The sequence below is a fragment of the Rhipicephalus microplus genome, chromosome 4, assembly GCF_043290135.1.
Source record: "Rhipicephalus microplus isolate Deutch F79 chromosome 4, USDA_Rmic, whole genome shotgun sequence".
NCBI classification, from domain to species: Eukaryota; Metazoa; Arthropoda; class Arachnida; order Ixodida; family Ixodidae; genus Rhipicephalus; species Rhipicephalus microplus.
The window spans coordinates 78,223,060-78,244,924 of record NC_134703.1 but is presented as its reverse complement, the minus strand read 5'-3'; the positions used below and the strand labels follow the sequence as shown (position 1 = coordinate 78,244,924).

Genomic DNA, 21,865 nt, shown 5'->3' with positions numbered 1-21,865 from the left:
TATAGTCAAGTGGCACGTAGCGCCTATTAATGTCTTCGTTCTAGCTTTATTCTTCGGTCACGATGCATAACACATTGATGTTCGGCGCCATAGCACTATTCCGAAAAAGAGCGACGTGAATGCAGAAAGAGCCGTCCGAATAAATAGACACGGTTAGGTAACCGTCAACAACAATGCTTCTCACCCCTAAACTCTATGAGCAAAAGAAGGCAAAGGGATCACACAGAGACGCAAGAGTGGTGTAAGAAACAACGAGAATAATTTGGCACGCGTATGTATTATACCTTTGCGGGTGATCAAGAGGGTAAACAGAGAATGTCGTTAGAAGCCGCCGCACCGTCCACGCCACAAAGATGTGTCTTTCGGAGAGAGAGAGAATGTGCATCGCGATGGTGCATGCGGCGTCGCAATTTGGAAATGACGCCGAGTGGACGTTGTATGCAGCGTATAATCGTGCCGCGATTCCGGCTTGCGTTGAACGTTCGTCAGGTGGGTCTTTGATTGCTGGCGGGAGAAAAAAAAAAAAGAACGCGTATAGCGCATCGCTTATGCAAGTTCGTAGGAGAAAATAGCCAACCAGGCGACGTCTTCGTGCAGTATAACTAGTGTGTGATGTAACAGGCAAAATAATAATAAGATAAGGAAAATGCGCGATGATGCGGTAGTTCGTCAGAAAGGAGCTTCACGGTGTCAAGAGCATGCCTATAGTACTACTCGCCGCGAGGTTACAATGCAACAAGAGGAACGGGATACAACTATAGCTATAGACCTATTTCACGTTTGTAAGAAAATACAGGCCGTCGACATACTGAGGCGCTTGAAGCGACGTCGTGGCGCGTATAGGCTCCCTCAATTCACATCAAGGTTGTGTCTAACAAAAAAAAAAAGCAATCCCTTACGTTTCCTTTCTTTCATTATTTACACGCTAAGTAATCCACCGTATACAGTATACTATTAGTTGGAGTATCCACGCGCAGAGCTTCGCGAGGACCAGCGAGCCAGCCACGCGGTGAGCCAGAGGCGCCGCTTCCCAGCATGCTCCGGGCGGTCGACGGCGCGACGAGCCTCGCGTCGCCCCTTTCGTACTTCTTTTCGCGCCTTATTTCGCGGCCGCGAATTTCTATCGTGGCGAGACGAGGTCCGTCTGAACGGCTTCCTCTCCCTCCGCGCGCGCACCAAGGCTGCGGCCGCCAGCGCCAACCAACGCCGTTCTCCATGGCGCGCCACTCCGGAACATGACGCCTCACGTTGTGCGCGTCCTTTCGCAGACGCGGGAACGACGCGCCGTCCCTCGAGAATTCCAGCAGAGCTATACGAAATTCGAGATGCGTAGACGGTGTTTACAGTATACCGTGGGCTCCTCTCCTCCGAGGTATAGTATTGCCGCACAGATCGCACAGGAGCAAAAAGACTATTGCAGCAGCTCAGGTAATCGAAACCACCATTCGCCGCGTCATACCACGTTCGATTTCCCATCCTATACCTTTATCACTGCCTGAAAGCCCTGCTGTAAGCTCAGCGAAGGCATGTTATCAAGCTGACTGGAACGAATGTTGTTGCGCTGTTCACAAACAACGAACGACCTACGAACGACTTGTAGTACCGACATTGTTCGACGTTGTAATCTGCAGTTACTCAACGAACTGCAACTGAGTTTACTTCGGAAAGCGTCTCACCCCGAAAACATGGGATCAGGCTCAGTCATACCGCATTGTCACTCAACCACTGCCTGCAGCTGCTCATATGTTTTCGTGGTGAGACGCTTTCCGAAGTAAAAGCAATGTGTAGTTATTCGTGTGCGTGTGCCATGTTATTGTATCTCTCTTTATAAACCTCCCCCCCCCCCCACCTACTCCAAGTTTGGTCTGATTGTTAGTTGAACAACACGAAAAGTAGACATATAAGAAGAAACGAATAACACGGGCGCGTGTGTGTTCATGCCTGTGTTGTTCGTTTCTTCATATGTTTACGTTTTTCGCGTCGCTGAATTACCACCTAGCCCAACAGTCTGTTCCCCAGTTTAAGGTAGAAAACTGGACGTTTGTACTGCTTAGCCTCCATACCATTTTCCTTTAATATCTATCTATCTATCTATCTATCTATCTATCTATCTATCTATCTATCTATCTATCTATCTATCTATCTATCTATCTATCTATCTATCTATCTATCTATCTATCTATCTATCTATCTATCTATCTGTCTAAATAAATAAATAAATAAGTAAATAAATGAATAAATAAGTAACTAAGTAAATAAAAGCTAAGCTGGTGCAATATGAACTGAGGGTTGAAAGTAGCTTATCAATCGTCACCATCCAATAGAATAAGCGGAATTATCCGTGTATGGAGATCAATATCAATGTTTCCGTACGTGGAGCGCAAGCAAACGACAGTACCACGTGGACAGCCGTCCCTGTCCCTCGATACGATAACTCCCAATTATGCTTGTTGTTTTTTGAAGTCAGGGCACTGTTGCGAGCGCTTCATGCAAATCGAGTTCCTAGTAAACGAGACAGTGAAGTCCATGTCTGTATATATGGCCAGCCTTAAACATTGCGAATCAAAAACCTGCACAAACACGTTGCTGCGCAAGGGCTCACGCGTAATTGGAGCTACTCAAACGCGAATCAGGCCCCACCCACATCGAGATAGCGTCACCCCATGGCAACCGCACGCATTCACGAAGCCAAAACAGCCGTCAGCGCGTATAGCACCTCTGCGAAACACCTTGCACAAGAGGTCGAGGTATTCGTTTCCTCAGAGAAACCGCACCGGAAACCGAAACGCACGAAAAACGTTATCTCCATCGATGTATACGACCACTTGATTGATTGATTTGTGGGGTTTAACGTCCCAAAACCACCATATGATTATGAGAGACGCCGTAGTGGAGGGCTCCGGAAATTTAGACCACCTGGGGTTCCTTAACGTGCACCCAAATCTGAGTACACGGGCCTACAACATTTCCGCCTCCATCGGAAATGCAGCCGCCGCAGCCGGGATTTGAACCCGCGACCTGCGGGTCAGCAGCCGAGTACCTTAGCCACTAGACCACCGCGGCGGGGCGTATACGACCACTTAATCAAAGCGCGCGGGTCTTGCACAGGGCCTTGCCATCTGTCGAATCCACTTAGCCGCGTGCAGGCGCGCGCGCCTGAGCGCTTCACGCAGTTTATAGAGCGACCCTGTCAACCGCGAGACGTGCGCGCCGTATATTTTAAAGCGCCTAATGAACATCTTGGCGTGACAAGTCCCGCATCTTCTATTGCCGACGGGCGTCGTCGGTTTTAACGAAGATTAACGGTACGTGCAGGCTCTGACACGCTCTGCAATTATGCGCGACGCGAGCACGCGGGTCGGAGAACGTGGCGCTAAGAAAGTAGTCAAAAGAAGGGAAGCGCCGGGACAGAAGAGGGCGGGCGCTTTCGGGCAACCCCGTGGCAAAAGCTAATAACTCCCGGGCCGAGAAGATTGCCGGCCAGAAGGGGCGTGGTCAGATCGATTCCGCACCGCACACTCGTATCGCCGCTACTGGGCGGGGTCCCTCCAAACACCGCACGCAATTTGCCTGCACTGCAAACGAGGTGGCACAAAGCGAACAACAACATCACGCCGTTTCGTGCACGAGAGGCCGGCCGAAAGCGTGGTGGCACCCAAGTGTGTCCACGCGACTTCTATTTCATCGGTACAGGGCTGTGTGAAGAACGAAATAGTACAGCTATACAGGTCCCACAACAAGCGTTATATGCTGTGGCTCAAGGGTTTCTTTGAAACAACAAAGACGGACGTTTACACTCTCACAGCTGGGTAGCCGAGCCTAACAACAGATACCTTTCGTCTTTCCGTGCGTCCGTAAAATGTCGATATCTCGTCTTCACGCTTGACGCTTTTTCGATTCCTGCAAACGGTCTCCAACAATAAATGCACTACCTAGAAGCCGGCTTCCGCTTAGTACGCGTCTTACAGCGGCAAAGCCAGCTTCCCAGGGGCTTTTTCTACGCACGTGCAGACCTGTTGAAAACAAAGTATAAGATGCAGAGTTTACTATTTCGTCGTTCTGTTGCTTAATACAACACCGCATAGCCGAGATCAAATGAGAGTTCTAAGGTGAAAGTTAAGGTGTTCTATGCATGACTAAGCTTTCACGAATTAGTGAGACGGTGAAGCGCAACCAGCAACTTCACTAAAATAAAGAAATAAGAAACAAAAATAAATCTTAGTACGTCAGCACGTGCGTATATTTCACAAAAATTCCAGCATGGCATGTCCTAAAAAAGCAAATGTGCACTAGCCATTGGTGGGGCCACCCCGCCGAAACTATACAGGGAGCAGCAGCTATCTTTAACCAAGGTTGAAAAATATGGCGATGCACTGTACGGCGGTGCCACCAAATGAATGCTGCTCGCTATTACCCGTAGCACGTTTAACTATAGTTGTGTTCATATTATTTGCCTAATTGGCACGTTTATTTACCTAACTTCTGAAGAAACGAATCTATAGCAAAAAAGTTCTGCAAAAATTGTGGACCGGTTGGTCAAACGTCCGACCAGACACTTTCTAAATTCATATCTTTTAATGAATAATTTGTTTCTGCCTATTGTTGCAGAAGCCCACGAGATACAGAAAATTACCTCTTGACGTGCCCGCAGGGTGATGATAAACGGCGATAATGCGTGCACGGCGACTTACCGAGACACCGAACCAAGGAAGGCGAACATGAGAGCTTCGAGTGTGTGCACGTAACGTGTATATCCAAATGTTGTACGACGACCCGAGCGAATTCTTGTGCTTGGAACAGGCAGTCAGTCCTGCGAAAGAAGACGCGGACGATTAGAAACGGAAGCTTTAGATACTGCGCAGTACGAGCTGCAATCATTGAAATGTTTCCACCTCCATAATTGTAGGCCACTTTGGGCCGGCGCGTGAATAAGAGAAAAAAAAAAAATAATTCAACTCGGCTTCCGCATTTCTTGTCTGGCACTTTATTCATTGGCACGAGAAACATCTATTTACGAATAAGGTTTGACACAAAACAGGGTCTTATAATGGAACACAATAATGGTTTGTGAATCGGTGCTGATTTCATGACAAGATTCACGTGGCAACAAACGCAACAGATTTCAAGTGATTCTATCCGCAAGTACTCTGTGAATGCAGGTAGCGGAGCCACGGTGATGCGTATTTCCGCTAACCCGAAAAGGTACCAGCACCTTATGTGCAGCCAGCAATATAGTGCTTAATACCGCAAGAACAGCCTTGTTTCTCAAGACTGTAGACCTATCCCATGTTTGTAAGCAGGGGTATAGGCACCGTCGACATACTGAGGCACTTGCAGTGACGTCACGGCGTTTGTAGGCTCCGCCCAGTCCAATGCTCGCCACCAACTTCTATGATCACATGACAGCTGGCACAGCAGCTGCAAAGCTGCCTCCGGACAGAGAACGTCGCTGAGCCTTCCGCGACGTCTCTACAAGCGCCTCAATATGTCGACGGCACCTACCCCTGTTAACAAACAATGAATATGTTGATAGGGTGATGATGCGCATAGTGTTGCGTAACCTTTATTGTTAGAGCGCGCTGCACGTGGGCCATAGTGCCGCTCGTGTGTCTCCGCCATTGCTCGTGTTGCGTTTCGAGTCAGCGCAGTGGCGCAACAAACAGACAAACAAAACAGATCGCACACAACGCCGGAACGAGCCACGCAACTTCCGCGCCGATTAAACCCACGACCGAAGACGCAAACAAAAGCGCAGACGCATTTCCAACGCTTCCGCCAGGAAACGACGGCTGCGAGCAACGACAACGTGACAAGACTAAAGTTGGAAACAGCAGCCGACAACCGGAGCCGCGGAACGGGTCAGCAGCGTGCCTCGACGCAAGACGTTCTTTGCGAAGTGCTCCGCCAGTGAAAGCGACACACAATGGTCGCCCCCGGGTGTGCAGCGGAAGAAGAAGCGGCACGAGAAAGCTCAGCACAAACGACGACGGGTGGGCCCGTTCGCGGGACCCCCGTCGTCCCAGCACGGGGAGAAATCCATGGTTCGCCTCCCGGGACGGTGCGCCGTAAGAGCTTTCTCTTCCTTTTTCCCAGGACAGCTTCCGCGTGGCCCGTTTCTTCCTCCTTCCTCCCTTTTCTTCCCGTTGTTCGCGTGGTACGCGGAAGCGACCATACCTTTGCGCGCCGAGAAGGGGCGAACTAGATCGGCGAGATATAAAACGTAAAAATGCAACAAAGAAATGGACTGGGGGGGGGGGGGGCGCACAAAAGTAGGGAAGAGCCGGAGGAGTGGGTCGCTCTTCAGCTAGAGCATGCATCGTCCCATTGCCCCCACTGGAAAGCAGGAGGGTTGGGGGAGGGGGGACAGGTGGGGGGTTACCCAGAGAATAACCCCGCGTTCCTAATGCACCCCCACCTCCTCCTTGTTTCTTCCTTTTCCGCATCTCTTTCTTTTGGACCACTATTTCCTCAATTTTGCACGCAAGACAGCAAAAGGTTTCTTTGGGGGGATCGGAGCAGCAGTATAGTGGAGATGGGGCGGCTGTGCAACGGGGCTTTGGCCTCGTCGCCCCATTTTGCCGTCTGGAAAAGAAAACACCATCGTTCCCCGCTTCTCCTTCGGGCCGTCTCTGCGTGGTTCGTTGTCCTCCGAGTTCCTTACTTTCGGCTAGGGTGGAAGTGGACGAAACTCCTTCCAGGTTGCTTCGTGCCTGGCGGGTTTCATCACTCTCAGTTTGCACGTAAATGCACCTACAGAAAACTTTAGCTTGTGTTCCTATAACCGTCAGTCCTTAAAGCCAAGCTCGAACTAGGTCACTTTGATTGTTTAGCGTGTACATGCGTTGTGCCGTTCAAGTCGCAACATTTTCTCGGAGTGTTCGTGTGGTTGTGCGTGTTTCGCAGACCACGATTGCTGTTTAAAAAACGTGCTATAGCGGAGATCTTCTACAACGGGAAAGCTATTTAACAGGGGGGTAATTAGTGCGGCAAGCACAAAAAAAAAAAAAAACGAGGTAAAAGTAGGAGCAATGAGGACAGAAACGTGAGAGCTGCACTCCTCAACAGGCCAATTCTAAACTAGCTCCGTAAAAACCTACACGTGCAGACGCTTACCGAGCACTCGCCATTGTACAAAGAGCTATTATACAAAGGAAATAAAAAAAAAGAAGCGCGTTAACCACACCAGCGCGTAGGAAAAAGCCGCGCGCCAAAAGCGATTAATGTCGCAGCTCGTCTCAAGGCGCACGTGGGCTACTAAACAGTGCCAAGGTAAGGAGGGAGCGCTGGCAGTGCAACAAAACGCTTCCCTAAAGTAGCGGATAACTCGGCACTCGGAGGACCCAGGGGGAAGGGGGGGGGGGTAGAACGGAAATCGCGACTGGGGCACCGCCAACAATGGGACAGAAGGTTATGTGCGCGCTTCCCCGGTCAACGGAAAAAAGAGAAACCAAACAAGGCGTGGAACAAGGTCAAACGAAAGTGGCGCAACTTCGCTTTCACTCCGCGGGAGGCACCTGGAAAGAGGAGCACTCAGGGAAAAGTGCGGGGGGGGGGGGGGGGGGGGGGGTACGGCACTCAGGAGGCACAAGGGGAATGTATTCACCGTTACTGGCATAGCGACCACGAGGCTCGGCAAGAAGAAGCTCACAGCGCACCTATTCGTATCGGAAAGCGATGAAGAACCAGGGTAGGCGAAAATTAGAGCCTCGTGTTTACGAGCAATGAATAACCCCGTTCAGACAGGCTATAGATGTGCATTGAAGATGCTTTCACGCTGGGAGCGCCTATAGTGGGGATACAGAGCAGCACACGTCGATGCATACGGGCTTGCGTGGCACGTCCAATGGACATTTTTGCACTACAATAATACTCGAAAAAAAAAGAATAGAAATGAATAAGGCAATAAAAGAGCGCAAAAGAGAGAGAGAAACAAGCTCACAATCTAATCATCTGCGACTCTCCACAACTTTATTGTTATCCGTACCCCCCCCCCCCCCCCCCCCAATCATTCAGGAATGATGGGCATGTCATTAACGACCATATTGCTGGACACTATTGCCCTACATTATAAGAGTAAAGGAAGGGTTCTAAACGATACACGTATTCTGGTAATTTGTCATTAATTTTCATCTTTATAAAATGTCCGCTGACTCGAAGCCTGCAGGCATCGCGCATTGTGTTCTTCACAAGTCGCGCGTATGCTACTAAGTTTTAAATAACAAGAAATTCTTGTCCTCCAACCACCTGCAGCAGACGAGAAGACTTATGACTATAACTCGACTGAAAGGATGACACCTATCTCGCAAGACTCGCTCTTGAGCGTCAGCCTTTCACATAATGAACCTGAGCCGCCGACAGAAGTATACGCCGACGACGTGCGGCGCACTCTCGGTGACTTCCTATATAGCTTTCAGAAACGAACGAGCGGAGATCAGGTAATGCTGCATATCTTCGCTCCAGACAACTCCATAGACGGGATGCTCGGTTGAAGGGAGCGTTGTCAGTCAAACGAAAAGATGCGAGCATGCAGCCCTCTTCGACTGAAAGGCATCGGCGGAGAAATATCGAGATTGTTCACTGCACAGTTGTGTGCCATATGACGTCACGTGCGCGTATAAGTGCGCAATTTGGTCGATGGCAGCGGCCATGCGATAAGTATGCTCCAATAACCGACAGAAAGGTCATAAGGTCCCTAAGCATTCGCCTTACATGGCCCGAAGGCAAAAATTATTTTCTACAGTATTGACACCCCTCCCACCCACCCCCCACTCCTTCATAACTTTCTGCACGTAACGTAGTTTAGCATGGCCTCCGGGACCAGAGACATTAGAAGCTTTTTTCTTCCCTATCACTTGGTTTTGCGATGCCCCCGGGATTCATCCACTCTCTACCAAGTCACGATGTCGTATGACGTCACACAAACATAACATGGCGACGTCATCATGACGTCACCACGTTGTGATATGTTTGCCTCACCCGTGTTACCGCCGACACCGAAAGTCTATTCTCGCGTGTTTATAATGCATCTAAGGTGCACCATCACGTAAAAAGGTGGCCTAAACAGTGAACTCATGTGCACGCTTGGACATTGAGGCGCGTAAGACATTTAGGTGTCGTCCATCATTCAGTATCGCTGAAAGGTCGGGACTTTAGGCGAAGCCGAATTCAGCCACCAAAACACGGAGAAATCAGTACAGCGCCGTAGACACGTAGGTTGGTACTGCTGCACCAGTTCGTCGTCTGATACAAGTTGGCACGAGTGTTGCGATAGTAGACGCAACTTGTGCCCAACAGGAAACCGGGAAACCCCACGGGATGAAGACACGTTGAGGTGTAAACAATGCACAGCCCGCCGTGTCACGCGCCCCGAGAGACGGACGAAGCCGCGGAAAACAGGAAGCCGATGACCGCGAAAGGGGCGAAATAACAACGAGCCAGCTTTACGAACAACAGCGATTCGCGGGCCCACTTGCTCGCAAAAAACAACGGACCATTTTGTCTCAATTCTGGCATTCCCGTGTTTACAAACACACACTGTTCGCAACAGCATGCATGTGTCACAGTGGCAAGGCATCCCCTCCCCCCAAAAAAGAAAGAAAAATAATGAAAAAAAAACTGCGCGTACATACTTCCAAAGCAGCGGACGCGCGTGAAGCCGTCAACAAATGACGTCAGGAGGAAGGCGGCCCCGGTAAAGAAGACTGCACGCATGCGAGGTCCTTCGCAGCTGAAGATAGCGGATCTCCGGGGAAAAAGAAAGAAACCGAGGCGGATCGGGTAATAAGAGTAAAATGAAAGCACTCGCGTCAAGAATCCGAAAAAAAAAAAGAAGCTAAGCGGACACCAAAATACAGAAGAACTAAGCAGTAGCAAAAAGAAAGAAACAGTGTCTTCACGAAAATGACAGAGGAGCGCGCAACAGCTCCCCCTCCAACACGGAGGGAGGGGCCGCCATTAAAGGCTAAATAGTCACGCAAGCTTCTTGGGGGCGCGACCGCCCGACCGGCCTTGCTTCCTTGAGACCTCGCGTGTGGGCTACAGAAGAGGGGGTATGAACTTTTTTTCTCTCGCTCTGTTTCCGCTTTGCACAAGCGTCTCGTTGCTTTACGAAAAAGACCACCTGTTCCCTAATCGGGGGAAGCCCAGACACCACCGCCAGCCACGAGAGACGGAGGAGGATGACCCGCGCCCGGCACTCCACGAGGCCGGAAAGCTAGCGAGAAAACACGCCGGCCGTGTGTATGCATACAGCTAGCTGGGCGCGAAAGCAAGGAAGTGGAAAGACACAGTGAAATACGGCGCCTTTTCGATGTCTCCAGGCATTTCGCCTTCAATTGAGCGGAATGGTGCGCGGAAGCAATACACACATCACTGCATTTACCAAGCATAAGCGCAGGGACTTTCTAACGGAGGAAACAGCAATGCGCGGTCTTCCCGTTGCTTTCGCATCAGCTATAAATCTGTACCGACGAACTGAAAAAAAAAAGAAGTTTAGTTATGTGACGTGCACCACCACCCTTAAGTGATGCGCCGGGGCTTTTGGGGAACTGCAAACCAACCGGCGTTCTAGAGATGCGCACTGTTCTTGCATCCGTTACATTCTGACATAGTGACTAGAGGGGGGCGGGGGGCAAGTCCGCCCATGTCACAGCTGTACCGCTATAGGTTTCGCTTTCTGACCAGAGATTAGCTCAATATTGTATAATGTTGAGAAGTGTCATATCATATGGGTGGTCTGTCTATTCAAAAGGCTTCGAGCAGGACGATTGCGAAAAAGATGCACCACGGTTTAATTTTCTGTGAATTCCTACAAATACAAACAAAACAGGTTCACCGTGACACGCGATTCAGCTTCAGAATTTCATAAGCGTACATGTCGTAGAAGGGCTAATTGCTGCTGGGCATTGTTACGGTTCGTAAGCGAGAAGACAGCTCTGTGGAGAGCGAATAAACAGAGCAGAAGGCAGACGACTTCACAGAATCTGCAAGACTACATTCTATTTTTTGTACCCAATTCTCGGGCAATAGACCAGAGCGGGTGCAAGCCGGCACATTATAAGGATCTACATCTATATATAGAGAGTAGGCGATGAAGAATGGGATGGCTAACTGTAAAGCACATGCACCGTTTTAGTGGCCTCCATCACAATATATTATGTGCAATGTGTACTGTTTGTGTGCCGATCACAGTGACGGTCACTGACCGTCTTCACGGACTCTCAAACGGCTTACCTCAACTACTTACAAGGGTGCATGATCCAACCCGCCCTCAATATCACCCTGAGCGTAACACACACTGGCGAGCACACACACACACACACACACACACACACACACACACACACACACACACACACACACACACACACACACACACACACACACACACACACACAACGAATGTGGCATCTGATCATATAGTCCTCGGGTCACGTGGGGCTGCAGGAGGGAAACCAGGCAGCGGATAGGGTAGCCCGAGGGTATGCGAGCCGAGCGATCGAGCCCCTTTCAACTCCACCCCTGAGAAACCCGCTCCCTTCCCTTGATTGCGACTATACTCGGCCATCCCAAGCAAGCTTATTATTGCGATAGCAATTATATGAACGCTCTCGGATGGATCTTGCAGCCGGCGTCGATGTGGGTATCGACCTCATTCATCGTATATGTATATGTATTTATATACATGAAAACACGAGAAAAAAATAATTCAGAAAAAGACTCCGACGCGCGGAATCGAACCCAGCCTCCTTGCGGGTGCGAGGCGTTAACCACTGAGCCACCAATGATCACCTCCTTTAACGTTGAAACGGCAAGCTAATTATATTTACCACTTACCACTGGCTACGGCGATCTCGGGGACACTATCGCGTTTTCAGCATTACCAGAGAGATGATGCAATGAGCGCGCGTCCCCAGATCGTCACGATGCGGTGACGCGTGCTCTCATCTCCTACGCGTACTTTGCCCACGGAGAGGGGATGCTTACGCGTGCGCTCGCTTATCTCCCGGTGGCGACTATCGAACGTCTTGGGCTGTAACCGGAACGATTCTGTTGTAGTTACCGGGTGCACGACGGTCATTACACCCGTTGCACAGTCTCCATTTGCGATAAAAGCGCGCCTTTCAGACACACCGAAGTAACAATTGAGACACTTATTCGCGTTAATCTGTACCTGTGCGTACGTTTCGCGCGTCATTTGTGCGTGAGAAACGCGTGGCACGTTTCGATCTGCTCACCATTCTTCGCGTGATATTCCAATCACGTTCATTGCTTCGTCTTTGCGGAAAAACTGCGACTTTTCCCCCTACCAGAGCTAACATTAAAGATGAATCGGTTCATTGGAGGCAAACTCAAACCAGCACGTTTCCAAATTTGCCCACACTAATCAAAAGACATCCCTCGGCATACTCTCCTCTCTGCCCATGGTGCCCAGCGGAAGCTCCCCTGTACCATGTCACATGGGAACGTTAGGTCTTAGCACCAATACAAGATGGCACAGCTGAGCGATGAGAAGAGCTGCTGGCCAGCGAAAACCTGGAAGATCAGCTATGATTTACCGCTTCCGAGGGGTGGCTTCTGCAAGCGAAGCCCTGAACTGATCCCCTCCTCCTCCGCCGCCACCGCAAGCCAAGGACCTCCGACTACCCGGAACTTCTCAGCAGAAATTGTCCAGCGAATAAATAAATTACCACACCACCACGGCTTCGGCTGGCTTTGCGGAAGAAATTAATGTAAAACACAGTGTACAGTGTTGTGAGTGTTCCTGTGCGTCACCTCTCACCCTTTTTCTACACCGGGATGTAGGGCAGTGAGCCGGCGTAACCTGGTGAATGGCCGTGGCCTTACTGTGTCCCCTACGTGTATATATGTTGAGTGACCGCAGAAGGAGACACTTCGGACGCAGCAGTGGCGGTTATTTAGCGTGACTGTATCAACGAGTGTTCCTTGGGTGCCACAATGATGCCCTCTTGGCGGTTGCATGCGCACGTGATTCCCCGAGAATGCACTGCAGAGGCAGCGACGTGAGCACCTGCAATCTATCCTTCAACAGTCTAGAGACGAGGTGCTCCCTCGCTCCGAGAGACATGTCAATACAGCACATCTGCTGTCCGTTGTATGCATATACTGTCCACCACGGAGCTGAACAGCCCGATGAGACCGAAGTGATATACGATGGCACACCCACTTGTTAACCACGAAGGTGGACGACGATTCCATCAGTACGATTGGGCCACATTAACAATAGAAGTGGCGATTGTAATTAGAGGGTGGGCCACATTAGCAATGGAAGTGGCGATTGTAATTAGAGGGATAGGCAAAGAAGACGTGGGGCTGACTAATTCATGCCGTCACAGGCGATAAGCTATCGTGTCATATACACTGTAAGCAAAAGTTAGCCGAGATGGGAGTTTCTCCAGCACATGAGCCAACAAAACTCCCGTGCCCAAATTATTTACTCCCTGGCAGGGAGTGAACTCGGCACATGTCATCGTAAAACGCTCCCTCCTTAATCACAGAGTTTATGAACGACATGACCTTGTTAAACTCCCCAGGGAGTTTCAGGTCACGTGGTTACAAACTCCCTATAGGAGCTTTAAAAACCCTCTTTGGGCGTGACGTGTGCGTGTGTGTGTGTGTGCGTGTGTATGTGTATGTGTGTGTACGGGCATATGTTTGCTCGTCGGTGTGAAACACATGTGCTTTGTGTGGCTAACCGTGTAAGCATCTGTCAACAGGCAACGAAATTATAAGTGCAGCGAAGAATAGCAACGACCGGTTGGTATTTACTGGGAACATTTCAATATATTTCGCACCGTTAAACCACGCTGCACATCGGTCCGATTCCTCAACGAAACGTCGTGAATGCCGCGCTTCAAAGGGCCGAGTAACAAAAAACTTCGTAGAATAAATTAATGGTCGCAAAAGTAAGCTGTTACGATCGTCAACGGCTGCTCCTGGAGTTTCACCATTAGAATCTTCGAAGTGGTCTGAAGTAGGCTTCGCTCGACTACGGCAGGTTGGCCGGCAACCGGTCTGAGAGTTGCGCCGGCGACGCGCTCGCCCCATCTCCGCCGATAGTGGCTTCTCGTAGTGTCACCGGTATTTCACCGGCTGTAACATCTAAATGGTAAGAAGGCCTCGCTATGCCGTCGGTATCAAGCCGGCATCGTATCGAACTCGCACTGCACGCCGGCTACCGCGGCAAGCACTACGAGCTAGCACCGACCACCGGCGATGCAAAGAATGTGTTTCACAAAAAATGAAGGCTGCTGAGATGTATAACAGTCTTCTGCGCCTTGCGACCGCAGCTGTCAATGACTAACTACAAGGCGAGCGCCGAACGAGGCGGAGTACGATCGTCAGCGATTGTACCGTAAAACTTCGAAGCGGTTCGAAGTAGGCTTCGCTCGACTACGGCAGGCTGGCCGGCAACCAGTCTGAGAGTTGCGCCGGCGACGCGCTCGCCCCGTCTCCGCCGATAGTGGCTTCTCGGAGTGTCACCGGTATTTCACCGCTGCAACATCTAAGCGGTAAGAAGGCCTCGCTATGGCGTCGGTATCAAGCCGGCATCGTATCGAGCTCGCACTGCGCACCGGCCGCTGTGGCGAGCTTTGCGAGCTATACATGCAATGCATCCGAGGAACGGGAACAGCGACTGCGAACCGTCTCATTCGTTTAAGCCTATCGCTCCGTAGCTTAAACTGCGTGGATAGCGGACACCTATTTCTGTGCATGGGAAAAACGAGACGTAAACTGCACATCAGCAAGCATTTTGTGATCGCCAGCGGTCATTCATCGAATCACCGTGCCGTACTCGTGAGTGAGGCCTAGTCGTCGAACGCGGTAGCGGCGGTCTATTTCGGTTCATCGCTGGAGATGCTAAATGTGCCTCGTTAACATGTTCATTCAAGACCGCGCGCACTTTACGGGTCCACAAACAGTACTGCTAATGCAAATTCAGCCCGTACGGCAGAGCGTCAACTGATGAAACTTTTTCGCTATAGTAAAAAAAATAATAAATATTAGGCAGGCTTAGGATAAAAGGCATGTGTGTTTAAGTGCTTACATCAGACCACCGCAAGTTCATACTTACGCCGTGCGTATTTATTGCCTAATTAATAGCGAAAAAAGGCTTTCACCAGGGCTACATGGGAGGTAAAAATGTGGTGCATATATATACCCGGTGACTATTTGGTAGGTTTGTACTGCGTGTGGCAAGCTGTGGTGAGTGCAAGTGTTGTGATATAATGTGAACATTGTGATAATGTTTGTGTACTGTAATCATTGTTGTGCACATTCAATGTTATGTAATTAAAGTTACACTTGCGCATGGGACGGCTGCTGACGTAATTTTTTTCTTTGTAGATGCAAAAAATTTACTCCCATACTGACCTGAAAAAGCTCCCCAATGGATGTAAATAAAAACCCCCCTGGCACCATGCAAAAACCCCCTGCTGATGAGTAAATTTTGTACTCCCAACGGAGGTGTTTATAAAACTCCCATCGGGGCGTGCGCTAGAGGACAAGGTCATTTACTCCCATCTCGGCTTATTTCTGTTTACAGTGTACGCATAATATACCGGTAAGTACACAAGAAGCTGACGCCCTTTTGTTTTCTTATCGCACAGCGTAAGCAACGCGCCATCGCTCAGTTCACTCATGGAACGGTGTTCTTGATGCAACTCGTTGCTTGCATCACCTTGTATGGTTCGCGGCGACGTTACAAAGTCCGAACTATAAACGGAATAATAGTTATGATGATGGCGATGACTTCTCAGTCAACTGTAAGCATGATCTGCTGAGACAGTGCAAGGTTAAAAGGAAACGAACAAAGCATGCATTAGCATAAAATAGCGGCTGCGGCAGAAATACGCATGGTGCGATCTTGAACGTCACCTACAGACGCCTGTTTAGCACACCTAGGTTTTTTTTTTTTTACTTATTCCGCAAGCACATTTGTTCTTGGAATGTCAGTGCCATGCATTGCAACCGGAGAGAGGCATGACCCAAGCACCAGAAACGAACGACGACCACCTAGTTAAGCGTGAAAGGCCAAGGTGGTCTTCGAGGTTCTGGAAGACCAGCGAGAATTTGCCACCAGGGTCAAGAGGGCAGTCGAAGCCAGAGGGTTCCTGGACTAGGGAACTCTCCCACCTAAGGGTGATAACAGGCATCGCTCGGAATACTGTTTCGAAATAAACGCTTATTTCTATCTCCCCCCGCTTCACTAATTACGTTTGCTTGCGCAAAAGTGGGGTGTGGCCAAAGTGTATTCGGGCACCGTGCCTTCGGCCACTCAAGTTGTATCACGCAACGTTGACAGAGCTGACATCAGGGAGAGTGACAATCCAAAAAGTGCACTGCTTTAGAGCAGGGCTCCCGTTAAGGTGAAGGCACGGTTAAATATAGAGGCCACAGCATACCGCGAAGCGAGTCTTCCCATCCAAAGTATAGGAAGCAGCGTGGACCAATGGACGGAAATCCACCAAATCCGAGAACCCGCAACACTGTTTCTTAGTCTGCGCGAGCACATCTGTAAACACACTAACATACGCCGCGAACGAAAAACAAGCACACCTCTCCAAGCTGCAGCCTACGTGCAATGCTTACAATGCTCACGAAGCACGTGTAAGTCTGTCGTCGCCTCGGTAAGCAGATACATCCGTCTATACAATAAGCATTCATGGTTCTTTTCACGGACCCTGCTCTCCTTTGTGTTCTACAACGACTGTCAAACAAAAGCGCATCGATGGCTCATAAAGGCGAATATAGGTAGACGTGATCCATAGAAGCACCTTGTATATACACATGCTTTAGCGTCGACTTCAGCTTTGCTTCCACGGTGAGCGAATGCTCAGGTTTCAGAGTTTGCTATCCTGCACCTACTGCGATTTGAGCAAGAAAGACAATAAAACTTGAGCGAATAAAGCAGTCCTCCTTTCATGTAGTAGCGCGCAAAAAATGAGGTGTTTTGAAACATAAACGAATAAATAAATAAATAAATCACGCGATCTTTCATTGCGTGAACTTTCAATATAAAAAATCAGAAAAAGAAAAGATGACGTGTGGCAGAAAGAAACACCTTCACATTTTCTACATGCTCTGGAGGCATTGCTGATAATGGACCGCACGCAGACTTTTTTAAACGCTTCGTTTACGTGGAAGAGACAAACACCCACGACTGCCATCATGGCGTCATAGGGAGACTGAGTGGTTAACACTTTTAAGTGACTTCTAGGCATGGAGTTGCTCACCTGACTCGGTGGCTTGACAGCGCGGCACTGCAAAGCAAGGGACGAGGTTTCGACTTCTAGGAACATTTAATTGGAGGTGAAATGCGAAAACACCTGTTTACCTAGATTTCCATGCACTGCAAAAAACTTCCCGTTATTAACTAATTATTCTCTCTCTCTCTCTCTCTCTCTCTCTCTCTCTCTGTGTGTGTGTGTGTGTGTGTGTGTGTGTGTGTGTGTGTGTGTGTGTGTGTGTGTGTGTGAGTGTGAGTGTGTGTGAGTGTGTGTGTGTGTGTGTGTGTGTGTGTGTGTGTGTGTGTGTGTGTGTGTGTGTGTGTGTGTGTGTGTGTGTGTGTGTGAGACATTCCCTGGTCAATGATTTCTCATTCATTTCATTTGCATGTCAGTCTTGTTTGAATCTCCGAGCTTCTCTGATAAAGGAGTACTGGCCTAATAAACTACGTTGAATGCAATTACAGACTTCTACTCTACATCAATCCAATCAACCACGCTCGACACCATGGCGTCACATTATAGTGGGGTCAACCATTAAAAATCAGGAGAGCATAGTGGCAAGTCATGCCAGCGAATTCCAACTGTATAACAGCGTGATCATATCGTCCGCCCAAAGAACATCCATGACTTGGGAACGTCACTAAGTGCGGCGGGCTCGAGCTGGTTGGTGCATGTTTGATGGTAGCTCATCATCACACTACGTCTTTTGCAAACGGATAAGCAACGATCGATAATGATGACGTCACTGCCTGAGCATTCACGGACTGTCACCCTTCGGGAGTCTCATTCGTAAGATCAAACCGTACACATAGCGCGCAGGCGCAACGCCCATGCAGCTGCGCTCCGCCAGTCATATATGTACGCAGTCATGCTTGCATGCCTTCCACTCAACCCCGCCTGTATTCACGTGGTCATGGGCGCATGCCACGTCATGCGTGCATTCCCTCACTCAACGCTATGTGACACTTTCTGCGCGCTGTATGGACCTATTCCATGTTTGGAAACAGCGGTAGGCACCGTCGACATATCTGAGGCGCTTGTAGCGACGTCACGGTGCGTAGGCTCCGCCCAGCCCAAAGCTCGCCACTTACGTGACAACTGGCGAGGCGCGTCGGGAGAGCCTCTCACACCCTCCGACCACAGCGTGTCGGGGAGCCCAACGCTCTAACGCTGATTTATCTGCGGTGTTGTAGACGGCCGTGCTGGGCAGCTCAGACTTCCAAGATTAACTGTGGTCAGGGTTGCCAGGTAGAAAAGGCGAACAATAGACAGAAAATTTTAAAAAATACCTAACCAGTAAGAAGCCAACTTGAACCAAGTGCAATAAATGCAGCCAGAAGTATACCCAGGCATTTATAAAGACCACTTCAACGTTTTCGTTTAAATGACTAAATACTAAACCCTTTTAGCAAAAGTGTAAATATGTGGTGCATGAACACTTCAAAAGTATAATTCCTGAGGGTCCAACTTAAATGGCTGATTTTAGCAATCATTTCACCCACATGCGGTACTGTTTACGCTGTTGAAAGATCGGCTCCTTCACACGTCTTGCAAGTTATTTTTTTAATAAATGGAAGTAGCGACCATAAAAAGTTTATACAGCACGAAGAGCACCCTCAGAATCGCAGTTGAGACCTTGAAGCCTCTATTCTTGCTAATTTCACAATAATTTATTCCGTGATGACGAATCTAGAATCGCAGTTCGTACTTGAGCCAGAGAAATGATACAAAGGGTTCGAACGACATCCCAGCAGACTTCTTCTTGGGCGAGCTGGCAGAACACTTTACAGAAAGCATTGAAGACGCGGGCACAAGAATCAAAGGTGACAACATAAACTTGTCATTCAAAACTGTTGTTGGCGCTTGTGTTGCCACCTTCACCCCTTACGTCTATGTGTTTTATTCAGTGTTCACCTGAAATGTGGGATAGTCATTTCTAATGTCGATGAGTGCAGATGATCCTGTATGTGGAGGGCTTTTGACCTTGTTAACCTCCAACTTTGGTTTAATTAAGGCCGCATTAAGCAAAGGGTGATATGCAAAGTGATGTGCCATGCATTAGTTCTCGCTGAGTCCCAGCTACGTATATCCAAAAGAATTTTTATGTAAGTGTGGAACTTGTTTGACTGGTAGTTTATAAAAGTGCAGTTCTCTTTATATTGATGTTGTGATCTCCCCTATACCTATACCGTTGCGCCTGCGTAGAACACTGCGCTGTCCTTTACAATAAGGTAATCAATAATCTGCGTAATAATCTGCTTCAATATTCTGCGTAACGAAAGTGCCAAATTCAATTTCTAGAACTATAGAAGCATGCTTTGACTGTGATGTTTGGTAACATGTGCATAAACACTATATGGCTCCGACGTCAACAGATAGTGATAGCCTTTGAAGGGGAAACGAAAGTAGTCAAAAAAGGAGCCAAGTCAACACTTTCTTTTGCCGCCACCGGCCTGATAAGTTAGCCGAATTGGCGCAAAGTAGCCAAACCTAGCAACCCTAACTGTGAGCCGTCTGAAACCGCGTAAGGCGGCGAGGATGTTACCCGGACCTTCTCCGGGGCGGACTAGGTCCGAGCTACGAACTTGCTGGAGTTCTCAATAAAGACCACCACGATATATCTTTGTATGCGTTACTGCCGACGAAGATGCAGCTTCTAAATTTGACAGCTTTCGTTGAGCAACCACCAAAAGGTGGAGGCCCATATGCAAGCAAGTATATATACTTGCTTGCATATGGGCCTCAGTCTCGCTCTGAGTATATATTTCAGATGAACTAGATGAACACTATAGACAATCCTCTGGCAATTCGAGGCACCCAACCTTTATCCATTAAGCTTACTTTGTGGTCTATACAATACAACTTGGGAAGCACTTTTCTGCTGCGAAGGCAAACATATTGATGAACTCGTCCACGCTGAAGGACGCATTATACTGCTCTGCCTCCATCCGCTGTTACACGCCAGATATATATATATATATATATATATATATATATATATATATATATATATATATAGCAAACAAAACAACAATTTGTTCATTTAATCCTAACAGTTTCTGTTAGGCAAAAATAGCATCAAGTAATTAATTTTCCCATCACAGCTGCCCTGCTACGGAGTACATACAATGAGATTTTTATGCTCAGGTGCTCTAATAGTAACTAGGAATGTCGTGATTGACTTGGTCAATAACGTTCAAAAAACCGAAACCAAAGAAAATACACCGAGCCAGAGTGACCGAAAGAAAGGGCTTCGCTGCACTGCATGATAAATGCGAATGTGACGAAATGGTGTACAAGACATTCGCCGCAGATGTTCAATGACGAGACATAAACCACGAATCCTTTCTTCAGTGAGTGTTACACTCTGAAAATTGTCGCTATTGCATGCAGGACTCAGAGTGTTACCTTGGAAATTGTCAATTTCTAACATACTCATTCACCATATCCAGGTCGTTGCTTGGCCCATGTGGTTCCTGAAACCTTTTTGCCCGGCTGGAAGTGTGCTTTTTCGAGATTAGCCAATATAGCCGAACACAGCGCGATGTCCGAACAGTACCATAAGCATCCTCGACGTCAGTTAAAAGGAAATACAGTGGGACTTTGTTTCTCAAGCAATAGTGATCGAGAACCCTCACTAAAGCACACTTGCCGACTACTATTCAGAGAAGGGGCTCTGTAGTAAATAAAGTCAAGAGGGAAATCTCACTCTGTCTCAGAATGACCATGGCAATGATTGTGTGTTTCGAGTGTCCATGACGTGTGAACAGCGATCTACTGCACTCACGTATACCAATCCATGCATGCAGGAAAATGTGTAGCGTAGCTATTCACGATGAAGGCGTCTTGCGCACTACATAAAGAACGAGGGCTAGATGAAAAGGCGGACAAGCGCCACTGAGGACTGAGGAGATCAGGATACGACGACGAATGACACGGAAATTAATGGCATCAATATCGATATGATGTTGAGAAATATGTGTATTGTACACGCACGTCGAAGAAGAAAGAATCGGCTCCAGCGAGGGTGCTAACTTGGAAAAATACTTGCCGCTTGGAAACATTGAAAATGACCGAACGCTTGGAAAAAGAGCAACCATATTGCTTTCTTATTTTCCCGTGAGAATGCAGCTTTTTACGTCCTTCATACATAACACACTTTGAAAACAATGTATATAACCCGCATACTGTGCTCATATACCACTGTCACAGAAATGATAAATTCTGAATACGCATTCAGCGTAAAAATTAAGTAGTATAGCGAATGCATACAATCCTGCCTACACGCATACTTGAAGCCAACACCAATATGTGATTCGTTTTAATAACTGCAGTGGTACATTATGTAGAAAAAAAAGGAAGTAACACGAGAGAGTGAACAGGCAGGGGTGCTAACCAGTCTCGAATAAGTGGTATTTCATTTTACACCGTGAAAAGACATATAAGGACGTTCGAAAGAGCTACATGGAGAGTCAAATAGGGGAAGGCAGATGCACTGAATCAGAGTCCCAACATGTCATGCCACCACAATAGTACTGGTATATAACCACCCGTGCAAGTCTGCTATCTACAGAAATTTCCACGGTGCCTTCGTCACCTTCATCCGAAATGATTTC

The 21,865-nt window shown here is 48.5% G+C and overlaps 1 protein-coding gene across 2 annotated transcripts in view; it reads right to left on the bottom strand.

Moving 5' to 3' along the window:
* Positions 1–21,865, bottom strand: part of LOC142814319 (uncharacterized) — a 130,047-nt gene that overhangs the window by 55,963 nt on the left and 52,219 nt on the right. For both annotated transcript variants that reach the window (XM_075892987.1, XM_075892986.1), the window contains exon 2: positions 4,692–4,810. In XM_075892987.1, coding sequence (XP_075749102.1) covers positions 4,692–4,810 — 119 coding nt within the window. The remainder of the gene's footprint in view (positions 1–4,691; positions 4,811–21,865) is intronic.